Raw genomic sequence first — 14,200 nt, forward strand, 5'->3', positions numbered from 1 at the left:
TGACAAGGGTTCACTTCATCATTGCTAATGAAGTGACAACTTTGAGGGGTCCAAATAATAAGGATAATGTGGATGGGAACGTGGGGTGTACCAAATGTATGCAGACAGAACATGTCATGCAATGGCAGAACCCACACAGAGAATCTTACTTGGGGCTTATTCTTGTTTACCAACCAGCTTGTCACACCTCACCTTGTGCTCGTCACCTCAACTCAGTTAAAAAAAAATGTGAACATAACTGTCTAAGGTTCCTCTGTAATAAGGAAATAATCAGTAACATCCTAACAGACAAGTCTGAACACAGTATGTCATCATAACATAAAGGGAGGAAAAGCTAACTGTTGGAAATTCATCAATTGAACTAATTGTTAATATCAGAATAGGAAGTATTGGCACATTGTCATTGACTTATTCTTTGAAGCTTTAGGCTGTTTTCATATCCCATAATACATTTCCCAGCTTTATCCCTCTATACAAATGTTTTCTTTATCCCTCTATACATTTTTGTTTCAGTGCTGCAGGCTAATGTAGTCTATAATGACAAAATCTTGAAAATATCTGAAGGAAACTCCTGATATGGCTGTCACATTCACACACAGTATTAAATACAAGAATACAATACCTTGTTCACATTGGGCATTGATGCTAAACTTGTCACCCACAGATCTTTGGGTCTGACGGAGTCCGTAGCAATTCGAATGCTCTGACTCAACTCCAAACTGTCACCCCATACTCCTAACAGTCCATCTTTACTGATGCTCAGGTATCTGCTGGACGTTTTGAGGTACACCATTTTGTGGATGGCCTCTTTGTGCAGCAGTGGTAGTAAAACAATGTCCTTCCACTGTGGGACAATTGTGGACTTGGTTCGTTCATCTTTTTCATTAAGCTCCAGCAACAGGAATGAAGTCACCTTTTCCCAGTCAATGGATCCATCACGAGTAACGTCTATTCTGTCAAAAAGCTCTCCATATTCTTCCTTTGTGCCCCATCCAACCACTGAAGATATTCTTTCTATGAACTCTTCCCTGGTCAAGGAGACGGGTTCATTTAGATCTGGAGCCTGCAAGAAAGCATGAATACATTTGGTTTTAATTAAGCTTAAGCAACCCTCTCCAAACACATCTTACCTACCTTTAAAGTTATCACACTGCTTCCAATGTCTGTTGTAAAGTTAGTGTTGACACGATTTTTCTCAGAAATTATTCGGCAGTTCAAAATTCAGTCCTATTACAAGCTGTTTATATTTTTACTATAGGAAATAAGCAAATTTCAACGTATGACTTTCAGGGTAGATGTGTTACCTAACATACAGCATTGCTCTTTAGTGATCTGCTTCTTGATGACCAATAACAAAAGACCCTTTTTTGTCAAACCTGAGTATATTTGAGTATGAAGGAGGATGGTTAAAGAGGATACATGAGATTTGTGGCAAAAGCATAGGTGTCAGCATTTAAAAAAAATTGGAAGTGTAATGCTGACATTCAATAAACCTAACACATTAAGTTGTTAAGATTTTAAGAGCATTTCAGTTGCAAAATTAGAATTGTGGAGGAAGAATGCGTATTATTAAAAACTGAATTCAACATGTAATAAAAATGAAGTGGGTGTATCAATGGAAACTTTGTAAAGAGTTACACTGAGGCCATAAATCAAGTGAACTTTTCTAATTATGTCTGAGGTGCAACACAGGCAATATCTTTGGTAATAACAAATGTTTTTATTTTTATACAGTATCCAATATGTGATTTTTACAGGAGTCAAACTAGAGGAGACACTGCGGAATGGGATTTGTGCATGTGTGGACAGTCATGTGTCCATTTCCTTTCTATAGTCAGGAAGTAGCTGACCCAGAAGAAACTCCATGTGTTCTGCAAAGCTTTACCAATCTGCACACCTCTTCTGAGCCTATTGTTTGTGTTTTGTTATTTAAGAAGTAAAACATAATAACAAAATTTGACCCAATCAAGTGATACCAGCATAGCAAGCACAATAGTATGTTCCATGATACTTCATGACAATCCGAAATCAACCCTCACCCAACAAACAGAGCCATACAGTTGCAGTGCAAGATCTAAAATGGTTGTTTATCTATACTATTAAAAGGCAAAGCCCTCACTCACTGACTCACTCATCACTAATTCTCCAACTTCCCGTGTAGATAGAAGGCTGATATTTGGCAGGCTCATTCCTTACAGCTTACTTACAACAGTTAAGCAGGTTTCATTTCGAAATTCTACGCGTAACTGTCATAACTGAATCCTACTTACGTATATATAGATGTCCATAGCCTGCAGCTCGGTTGCCGTGTGAGGCGGGGTTGCGTCCTGTGTCCCCCGGCCTCCCACGTAGTTGGCTGCCTGACTATATTGCGTCCCCCATCCCCATGCCTCCCACGTAGTTGGCTGCCTGCCTATTTTACACGTTTGGGGAACCACCAATGCCTCTTAAACATCTTAGATTCACATGTGAGGATTTGAGTAGTGGACACTTTGATGTTTATGAATGTTTCAACTCTCAAAAGCTGGATGCGAAGTTATCGATGAAACCGGTTGTATGCTTACAATGCTTGACAGATGCCGAATGTCACTTCAACACAACAAGTCCTGCAAATACTAACGTAATTGAAACAAACCATGAAACTCAAACCGATTATGACAGCAGCAATCCAAGCTGTGAGAAAACAGTAAAAAGGAGGCGTGTCAGACGTTGTGTTACATTTTCTGATGCAGCTAGACGGAAACAACTTTGTGACGCTGCCGCTAAATATTCGCACGCAAATCCACAAGTTAATAGAGCTTCTGTTTCTAGGTACGATCCCAATAATAAAAAGTGGCTCATAAGAAAACAACAGGTTTGGCTCAAAAAAGCCGATTGTGGATTTGCGTACAGCCACCGAAACTTTGTAATGTCACTAGACTTCAGGTCACGTGTCTGCAAAAGAACCTAATTGAGGCAACTATTTTTACTGGCAGTGGCTCAGGGGAGAGAGTTTTTATTCCTCGCATCCCCGTTATACCCTCTGATTTCCCATTTCAATTCAAACACCTCCAGTTTCCAGTAAGGCTCTGCTTCGCAATGACAATTAATAAGTCTCAGGGATAAACCCTACAAAAGGTTGGCATTGATTTGAGGCAAGATTGCTTTTCACATGGCCAACTGTACGTTGCATGCTCAAGAGTAAGCTCAGCGCACAGCTTGATCATATTACAACCGGAGGGCCGAACTGACAACATGGTATACAAAGAGATCCTTAACAAATAATTATTTGTATATTTTCCCTCAGTTTAAAAATGTTTACTTTTCTTCTTAATAACAATTTTAAGGCAGTACTTCGCCGCTACAAAGCGCGGGTATTTTGCTAGTACAGAATATAAGATAAAAAGCTTAAGCATAGGCCTGGCATACTTACTTTAGAATTATATAGATGAGTTCTTGCTAAGGGGCTGCACAGTGGTGCAGTGGTAGCACTGCTGCCTCGCAGTAAGGAGACCCGGATTCGCTTCCCGTGTCCTCCCTGCGTGTAGTTTGCATGTTCTCTCCAGGTCTGCGTGGGTTTCCTCCCACAGTCCAAAGACATGCAGGTTAGGTGCATTGACGATTCTAAATTGTCCCTAATGTGGGTGTGTGTGTCCTATGGTGGGCTGGCGCCCTGCCTGGGGTTTGTTTCCTGCCTTGCGCCCTGTGTTGGCTGGGATTGGATCCGGCAGACCCCCGTGACCCTGTAGTTAGGATATAGCTGGATGGATGGTTCTTGCTAAGTTTATAAAAAATGTGAATAGATCAACACTAGACAAAATTTAGATTTTTCCAATTTGAGCTAATATAGAACATCACTCACCCACTGAACTATAGAAGATGGATTGAGATATTTCCACTTAAACAGGATAAGTCTTCATGCAAGTAGTGTGGTGTATATTACAGTGGAGTTTATTTTTCAGAGCACATTTTGATCCCATATAGAGTATACCCCAATATATTCCAGTAAAGGTGATAGAAAACAAAGGCTATCAAAGATATATATGAGTATTTTTGCAGAAAGCGGTTAAAGTGTATAACATTCCTAGAACATACAATGTATGCAAATTCATTTGTTTGAAAGTGCATTTTGTTCTCAGGATTTACACACTGTATCATAAGCACTTACAAACAAAACAATATTAGTTTGGCTAGCTAGCTATAAAGTTTCATATACTGTCCATGTGGAGAATCTTTGCTTGTTAAAAATGGCAATCCTCATTAAAAATCAAGATGCATGGTGGGATTTTTAAAACATAAGCAAAACCAAAATAATATGCCTTGAACACAATGCATATTGAAAACAAGAGAGGTTGTTCAAGACAAATGTACAAGGTCCAGAAAAAGTTAATGAACATAAGTTAACATAACTTTCTGGTGTTTGTTTGACTTCATCTAGATGTTGGCTTTGACAGTTCAACCCTAACGTATTCCAATCTGGTCTTTATAAGGTAATGACATTAAATAAATTCATCTCACAGCTATTAAATCTAATAGTGTTGGTCTTGACTGATCTGAATCATTTTTCACATAGAAGCAGAGTGGATGGAGGAGAGCAGGGTGTGACAGCTCTTAGACTCACTTTGCATTTACCTGATGATTTTTTTCTCTTAGTTTCCCTTTTCCACAAATTGTCTAAATGGTTTCAGAGGCCTTACCCCACGTATTTTATTGTTGTCTTGTTAAATCAATTCTTGCCTGACCTAAAGTGGCATCAATTCTTACCAAAAAGATAGTTTTCATCTTCTCAAAATCCTTCATATTCATCCTGTTCTGAAGGTCCCCTTCTTCTCTCTTCAAAGATTCTTTCATCTCTGTTTTGTCTGTGCTTCCCATATTTCATCGGTTTGCTGGCTATAAAATATATGAAATAAATGTATCAATAGCCCATAAATTGCACTTTCCAGAACATAAACTAATGCTTTTATAACACTTAATCTAGTTCAAGCAGTTAACAATCCAGGAGAGATGATCATGCCACCACAGAACACACACACACACACAAACACTCACCCTGGATCAGTTTGGAATCGCCAAACATGCAGACGTGAATGTGGAAAGAAAACTGAAGTATCAAAAGGAAAAACCATGGTAAACATAGGGAGTACATGCAGGCAACAACCAGGCAAGATGAATTGAGGATGCTAAGTCAATGGAGGAGCAACGTTACCCACTGTGCTAACTTTAAAGCTCCCTTTCCAATAATATTTTATTATAAACAAATGTATTGTCTATGTTGGTAAAAATAGTTAAATACAAAAAATAACTTTCTCAAATTTTATTTCATATTCATCTTTTTTTCTCAATCAAAAACTTCTTATGTGTACACAAAAATGGTAATTTTGACCTTATTGTACCATTCATAAGGAAAATCACTGTATGGATATATACTGTACATACACATACATATCTGAGATGGGGACGCCTCTTATCAGAATGCTCCACAACTGGGCTGGAGCAGACACTTTTTAATTAGCAGTTTTTTTGTTGATACAAAACCATATTAACTACACACTGAAAAAAAGCAAATCTATTGAAAGACACAAATTTCACATGTGGGTGGTGGGAAATCAGAGCTGTATACCCAGTCAAAATCTGTTAACATCTGGTATGAAGTGCAATGGTTATTGCCACTGCCTCCCAGCTGGGTTGAGTTTGGATGATCTTCTTGTATCTGTGTGGTTTTTACTTGCAGGCTGGGTTTACTCTGAGTGAGTGTGGAGGTGTGTGCATGGATATACCCTGTGTAGCACTGCCCCACCAGTCCAGGGTTGGATCGTTACTAATCTTGCAAGGCCAGATGTGATTATTGAATGAGAACACATGTCTGGGTTATCAGGCATGTGTGTGGGAGGATCACCTTCCAGACTCATCTGAGGTATGTAATGCCATCCTGGAGCAAGGAGATACTTTTTCTAATTATATTATCATCTTCTTCTCCCACCATAGACTATTAAGGATGCCCACTGAAAGACTCTGACTCTGTCCCTTCTTTCAGGAGCTCCTTAATACCCAAGCACACAAGAACGAGAGAGAGTTGATGACCAGAGCGACCTTCAGGATGGAGCTCCATTTATTCAGAGACTCCACAAAATATTTTTAACCAAGAAGGGCTGATTGTTCTGTTTGACCTTTAAGTTACGTTACTGTGCCAATGAGCACTTGTTTTGTTTATTTTGAGTGCTCCTTCCCTCACATGACAACATGGTACAATTCAATAAAAAGAGGGTAGCGAATAGTGGCGCCACTGGAAAGGCTCCTAAAATTCCACCATCCAGTTCCTACAGTCTATGCACTTTAAACATTTGAGGCAGCAGTGTCCCATTTCTCCTTGTGTGTAAGACAAATATGTAAAATAGCTATGGAAAAATGGTGAGAGATTAAGAAACTGAACCAAAGACCTGACACTGACAGAAAATAGAAAAGTACAATTGCTGTTATCAATTCAAGAGCTCTATATCTGAAAGGTTATGGTTAATTTATATTGTCTCATTAATGGCATAACAATGGCAGGCATATTTGGTATTTTCAGTTAGACACCAATGCAAACTTACTTTAGTTATTCGTATGTTGGGTGCTGTGCAGCCTTGTCTGTGGTTTTGCTGGAGTAGTGTCAGGGACATTAGGCACATTTACTATTTCCTGTGGCACTTCTTTAACAGCTTGCTTAACAGTAGTTCTTTTCACTTAATCCTTTCACCTGTCATTTTAACTGGCCATGATGAAACACTGTTCTCGATTATGGACCGTTATGGGCAGGACAGGGCAGGGCAGGGCAAAGGCAAGGACACAGGGAAGTAGGAGGAGCCTATCCCCAGCAATCATTGGACACAAAGCAATAATAAAATTCATACAGGGTGTCAGTCACACCATTCAGTTTGAATGCATGTTTTACAGTTCATCATTTCACAGGCATAGCTGCCATTTCTTTCACCCTCCCATTGATTGTGGCAGTATCTTCATAACTGAGAGTGACAGACATCACATACAGTTGGTGGCAGTGCATTATTTTACCACTAGCTCAGTGATATCTTTGAATACCAAAGCATAATTTGCTGATCCTTTTCAGATGATACCACTGTAATGGGGCTCATATCAGAAGGAGATGAGTCAGCCTACAGAGATGAGGTCCACAGACTGACAAAGTGGTGCTCAATGAACTTAACACTGAACCCACAAAAACCAAGGAACTCATTCTGGACTTCAGAAACCACAGCACAGAAACGGTTCCCCTCTACATCAATGGAGACCATGTGGAAAGAGTGCACACCATCAAAGTCCTGGGAACCCACATCTCAGGGAACTCTTCCTGGTCTGAGAACACCACGGCAATGGTTGAAAAAGTGCAACAGAGAGTGCACTTTCTGAGAGTGCTCAGGAAAAACAACTTGGAGCAAAAACTATTGGTGGCTTTTTAACGTTAACCGTTAAAAGCATCCTGGCATACCGTTAACAGTGTGGTATGCTGGATGCACAGAAACAGACACAAAGGCTCTTCAGAGAGTCATAAACGCAGCACAAAAAAAAATCACAGGCTGCTGTCTGCACTCCCTGGAAGACATTGTCTGCTCCTGCTATCTCATCAGAGCCACAAAATATCATTAAGGATTCTTCACACCCTGGTCACCACCTGTTTGAATTGTTACCCTCTGGTCGGCATTATAGATCTTTGAAAACCCGGACCAACAGATTCAGAAACAGTGTCCTTCCAATGGCCATAAATACATTGAACGAAAATAAGCAAATTAAGGCGGTTTAAAAAATTATTTTTAGTCAGTGCTGGGAAATAGACTCATACTGTATATACTGCTGCTGCTGCTCTCATGTAGCATTATTTTACTGTATCACTACTGGTTCCATTGTTATTTTATCTCATTTCTTTTTAACAGTATTTTTACATATAATATTACTTTTTTTCCTTGCTTGTATTATATGTTGTACCATTGTTTGTGTTTCACAAAAAGTAGTGTCATTTTGCTTTTTGTACCCAGTTGGAGAGGCGCTCGTAATTTCGTTGAAATTATTTTACAATAACAATAAAGGCTTTCAATCAGTCAATTCAATATTGTTCACAGTCTCAACAGTTCAGTGAATGAAAGGCAGACATGGTTGAGGTGCAGAGGCAGTCTCCTGAAGCAGTGAAGCAGCAGTGCCAACCAGTGCACCTCACTAATAACAGCTGCAAAAACTGTATATACTTAAAAAGAATCTGTTGAAAAGTGATCTTAAAAGGGAAAGGCTCACACAGAAAGACATTACTATTAAGGTGCTAATTTACCAACATAAAACCCACTTACTATTTCCTTTTGGTAGAAAAACGTATGCAGACACTGTTCTCTTCTGTTGGTTCTCACTTGTCGATCCTTCTGTTGTGCCACCCTTTATCCCCAATTAATTATTTTATAGATAGATAGATAGATAGATAGATAGATAGATAGATAGATAGATAGATAGATAGATAGATAGATAGATAGATAGATAGATAGATAGATAGATAGATAGATAGATAGATAGATAGATAGATAGATAGATAGATAGATAGAATACTTTATTAATCCCAAGGGGAAATTCACATACTCCAGCAGCAGCATAGATACAAACTGAAGAATCGCATAGTTTGGGGGAGGAACGATCTCCTCAGTCTGTCAGTGGAGCAGGACAGTGACAGTAGTCTGTCGCTGAAGCTGCTCCTCTGTCTGGAGATGACACTGTTTAGTGGATGCAGTGGATTCTCCATAATTGATAGGAGCCTGCTGAGCGGCCGTCGCTCTGCCACAGATGTCAAACTGTCCAGCTCCATGCCTACAATAGAACCTGCCTTCCTCACCAGTTTATCCAGGCATGAGGCGTCCTTCTTCTTTATGCTGCCTCCCCAGCACAGCACTGCGTAGAAGAAGGCATTCACCACAACCATCTGATAGAACATCTGCAGCACCTTATTGCAGATGTTGAAGGACGTCAGTCTTCTAAGGAAGTATAAATTATATTTTATATATTATATATATATATATATATATATATATATATATATATATATATATATATATATATATATATATACATACACATACAGGTGCTGGTCATAAAATTAGAATATCATGACAAAGTTGATTTATTTCTGTAATTCCATTCAAAAAGTGAAACTTGTATATTAGATTCATTCATTACACACAGACTGATGTTTAATCAAATGTTTATTTCTTTTAATTTTGATGATTATAACTGACAACTAATGAAAGTCCCAAATTCAGTATCTCGGAAAATTAGAATATTGTGAAAAGGTTCAATATTGAAGACACCTGGTGCCACACTCTAATCAGCTAATTAACTCAAAACACCTGCAAAAGCCTTTAAATGGTCTCTCAGTCTAGTTCTGTAGGCTACACAATCATGGGGAAGACTGCTGACTTGACAGTTGTCCAAAAGACGACCATTGACACCTTGCACAAGGAGGGCAAGACACAAAAGGTCATTGCTAAAGAGGCTGGCTGTTCACAGAGCTCTGTGTCCAAGCACATTAATAGAGAGGCAAAGGGAAGGACAAGATGTGGTAGAAAAAAGTGTACAAGCAATAGGGATAACCGCACCCTGGAGAGGATTGTGAAACAAAACCCATTCAAAAATGTGGGGGAGATTCACAAAGAGTCAACTACAGCTGGAGTCAGTGCTTCAAGAACCGCTACGCACAGACGTATGCAAGAAATGGGTTTCAGCTGTCGCATTCCTTGTGTCAAGCCACTCTTGAACAAGAGACAGCATCAGAAATGTCTCGCCTTTGGACTGCTGCTGAGTGGTCCAAAGTTATGTTCTCTGATGAACGTAAATTTTGCATTTCCTTTGGAAATCAAGGTCCCAGAGTCTGGAGGAAGAGAGGAAAGGCACAGAATCCACGTTGCTTGAGGTCCAGTGTAAAGTTTCCACAGTCAGTGTTGGTTTGGGGTGCCAGGCCAAAGGAGCCCCAACTAAATATTGAGTGCTGTACATGCTCATACTTTTCATGTTCATACCTTTCAGTTGCCCAACATTTCTAAAAATCCTTTTTTTGCATTGGTCTTAATTGATATTCTAATTTTCCGAGATACTGAATTTGGGACTTTCATTAGTTGTCAGTTATAATCATCAACATTAAAAGAAATAAACATTTGAAATACATCAGTCTGTGTGTAATGAATGAATCTAATATACAAGTTTCACTTTTTGAATAGAATTACTGAAATAAATCAACTTTGTCATGATATTCTAATTTTATGACCAGCACCTATAAATATATACTAAGGGGGCAAGCCCTCCTGGCACCTTCAGTACCCAACCCCTAGTAACGGCTAGTCTGCCGCTTGCTTTGTGAAGAGGGGGGCTGAACATACCCCAAGGAGACGCAGTCGCTCCTTCTAAACCCCCTCTTAAACGTTGATACAATGGGAAACAAATAACTTTTCTTTTACCTCCTCTTTGCTCGATCAGCTGCTGGCTTGCTGCTCCTGTCGTACTGTATGATCTGCATCTCACGCAGCACTTCGAACATTTAAAAGCCTGTACAGCAGCTGTCCTACTCTTTGTCTTTTATTTCCGGCCACGGACATGGTTAAATCTCTTGGCACTATTGGTTAAGTCTTGTCTTGCGGGATGTGAGTTCTTGATATTTGTTAGTTTATAATTTAAAAACAAAATAAGCATCTCAAAATCTAACAACATCACATTAAAGTTCGATAAATTCTGAAAAGAATGATACCAAACATATACAGTATATGTAGGTTTTCAAATAAGCCTGATTTAAAGCGTGACAAAAAAGTCACATAAAATCTTTGCACAAAATTGTTGTACTTTTAGCTTAGGATTTTATATATATACATTAGAGTAGATATATATTTTTAAGGACACCATAAACAGAGCTCTTAATATCATAATTATAAAAACATTTGAAACTGGAGAAGAGGAAAAATCATTTGTCTTTCCACACAAGTGACCCTTACTCTAAAATCTACAAGCCTCTTTCATGTTTATGATTAATTAAAGGACAGATATTGTTTGGTTCCTGTGAGGTTAAGTAGTTTCAACTATATTGTTTACCTGCCATTTTAAAGAAATCAGTGTATTTATGTGTACTCATTATGTAATTATGAATTTGTAAAGTATGTAATTGCATTTACTTGAGAACTTGTTACAGCATTCCAAGTCTGCACTCATTGAAGAGCACTATATAAAAAAATAATCTCACCTGAATGTCTTAACTTTTCTAAGCAAATAACACAAGCACCAGATTTAAATATCAAAACCTGGAAACAATTTTCTATAAATGAAAAAGTTTAAGTTATTAACATGACAGAGCCTTTGCTCTTTGTCTCAGAAACTGCATGATTGGATAAGTCTCCAGGTAATGAGTCTTACATCAGTTTGCATCTCTAGGCAGGAGATGGCTGACCATATGTTGTAGTGCGTCAAACAGGAAGCTTTTGCTCAAACAAGTCATTCACAAATTAGCTTATGGCGGTTATGCCCAGGGAGGGAAATGCTAGCGTCAAAGTGAACCTGCTTCAATACTTTGTATATGGAGAGCCATTCTTTTCACCTGACTCTTGAATGCCTACAGCTTGAAGCTTCTCTTTGGATAGCTTTTGATTAAGACATGTTTATCTATTTCCTAAAACATGAATACTTCAGGGTGGCACGGTGGTAGTACTACTGCCTCGCAGTAAGGAGACCTGGGTTCGCTTCCCGGCTCCTCTCTGTGTGAAGTTTGCATGTTACCTCCCAAGGTCCAAAGACATGCAGGTTAGGTGCATTGGCGATCCTAAATTGTCCTTAGTGTGTGTGCGCTGCGGTGGGCTGGCACCCTGCCTGGGATTTGTTCCTGACTTGTGCCCTGTGCTGGTTTGGATTGGCTCCAGCAGATCTCCGTGACCCTGTGTTATGATACAGCAGGTTGGATAATGACTGACTGAATACTTCTATCTATTGAAAGAAATGGTGTCATCCTGTGACAGCACACAGTCTTCTCAATTCTATGTGGGGTCGGTGTGATTGATCAAAAAGATCAATCCTGCATCTCCTCGCCAGTCGAGACCTTTTTCCTTCAGATCTTCTTTAACTTTATCCATCCACCTCCACTTTGACCTCCCTCACTTTCTCTGAACACAGTATCTTATTGATGTTCTCTGCTTACTAAAGGAAGGGTTTACTGTAAATGACCATCATGTACTGTATACCAAAAAACAAAAAAAAAAGTGAAGTTGTACATATGCACAAAGATTTTACTGCAGTACTCCAGCTCAATAACCATATTTATTAGTGGAAATGCTGCAATCTTAGTGATGCTTGATTTAAAGCTATTCGTTCACTCACTCATTTTGTCAGGAGTTGCAGGTAACTGAAACCCGTCCTGAGTTATGTCAAGAACCAACCATGGGTGGGCAGCCATTCCCTTGCACAGTACACTTAATACGCACCGGAACAATTCAGGGCTTTCAATGAGCATAACCAGGACATCACTGGATTGGGAAGCAAACCAGTGCACCCCAACAACCCACATAGACACAAAGAGAACATGCAGATGTTGAACCTATGAGCAGCTTGAACATCTACACACTCTAAAACGGAAGATAATTATGATGGCGCTGCATTTTAGGGTGCATTTGTCCAAATATCACTTCCTAAGTTTAAATATTTTAAATAATAAAGAAGCCCTCTAGCATAACACAAAAACATTTTATATATGAGCAAATTAGGAGCACTCAGATATAGTAACCCAAGATTCTAGCTGTTAAGAACCAAAGATGTGTGAAGACTGAAATGTTGTGCTTTACTGTTCAGCATTGCAGTTACTTTTCTCCTTACTTTCCTTCCACATAGACACACCTCACCTCTGACGGCAAGCATACAGTTCTAATTTTACATTTCAAAACTCAACAAAGCATAGTTTTACAATCTCCCTTTGTAAAGTCCTGGCAATTTGCATGTAAATGAGAACACATTCAAACAAATTAAAACCTCCAGAAAGGCAAAAAAGTAAGCATACAAAGTAGCTGCCCAGGACAGTTTTTTTTAAAATTATTATTACCTTTACTAAATGTGGCCCACCTCTCCTCCAGTTACAGAGCACACACCTGAACAGGTCTCCGAAACGCTTCATCAAGCCCTCACGCCAGTATGTAGGAGAATGTTGTTCTCTGTTCCTCCTTTCACAGCGACATGAAGAAACTCTTTCTTTCTTTTTCTGTGAACCGGCTCTGCCTTGGAGACGTATCCTAGCAACCAGCAGTCAAGTTGTTTGTTTGTCTCACTGTCACTGCTTTCAGGGATGGGACACTGGAGAGGTCTTAAACTTGGCTGAACGTCACACACTGGTGTGCTGCAAACACGGGGCAGTGCCACATTAGTGTGTAATCGAAGAGGCCTAAAAAGAAGAAACTATAGTAAGTGCATATCATACATTAAATAAAGCCATTTTAAAAATCATACTGGAATTATGCGTTTGTATTTAATGAGTAATAATACTAAGAGTTCCCGTGACCCTATGTTAGGATATAGCAGGTTGGAAAATGACTGACTGACTAATACTAACAGTACTCCTAAAAAGAGTGCTCTGAATAGAAGGGATTGTCAAAATATTTAATCCTTTAAACACGCTTACAAAACTGGACACCTCATTTCTGCTTTAACTCAAAAATAGCACAGTAGCAATTGGACAACACAAGCATGAAGAAGATACAATAATAAAGCCATAGGTTAAACCAGTGGTTATCTAGTACTCTCTCAGGAAATACTCTGTGGCTGCAGGTTTTTGTTCCAAGCAGTTTCTAATCAGTAAGTCATTTTACCTCAGATTGATCTCATTTACTTATCCAGTCTTTCTTCTCTTCTCTTATTCTTAATTCATAAAAGTACAGGAGTGTGACATTTACAAGATTTTTTACAAGTACTTGTCTTTTTGCCATCACTTTAACTGCTTCACTCTCTGTTGCGGTTTTCCTATTAATTCATATTTTTTTCTATGTCGTTTCACCCTTAATTGTATCATAATAATGACAATTAACAATGAGCAGAGGAGACAGCGGGGCAAATGACCCTGAATGCGGAAAGGCTGCAACTCCTACAGCATCAGATCTACATATTAGCAAATAATGCATTAAATAAGCTGAACTCCTGGAAAAGCAGAATGAAAAATAATGTGCTGATGAAAATCTTG

The 14,200-nt window shown here is 39.0% G+C and overlaps 1 protein-coding gene across 1 annotated transcript in view; it reads right to left on the reverse strand.

Moving 5' to 3' along the window:
* The window catches only part of LOC114646327 (WD repeat-containing protein 49-like), a 70,056-nt gene extending 56,684 nt beyond the window's left edge, over nt 1-13,372 (reverse strand). The window contains exons 1-3 of the mRNA XM_028794480.2: nt 13,119-13,372; nt 4,744-4,872; nt 623-1,063 (exon numbers count right to left, since the gene is read on the reverse strand). Coding sequence (XP_028650313.2) covers nt 623-1,063; nt 4,744-4,854 — 552 coding nt within the window. The 5' untranslated portion in view covers nt 4,855-4,872; nt 13,119-13,372. The remainder of the gene's footprint in view (nt 1-622; nt 1,064-4,743; nt 4,873-13,118) is intronic.
* Nucleotides 13,373-14,200: the final 828 nt, after the last annotated feature.

Source organism: Erpetoichthys calabaricus, chromosome 2 (assembly GCF_900747795.2).
Source record: "Erpetoichthys calabaricus chromosome 2, fErpCal1.3, whole genome shotgun sequence".
In the NCBI taxonomy this organism is placed as follows: domain Eukaryota; kingdom Metazoa; phylum Chordata; class Cladistia; order Polypteriformes; family Polypteridae; genus Erpetoichthys; species Erpetoichthys calabaricus.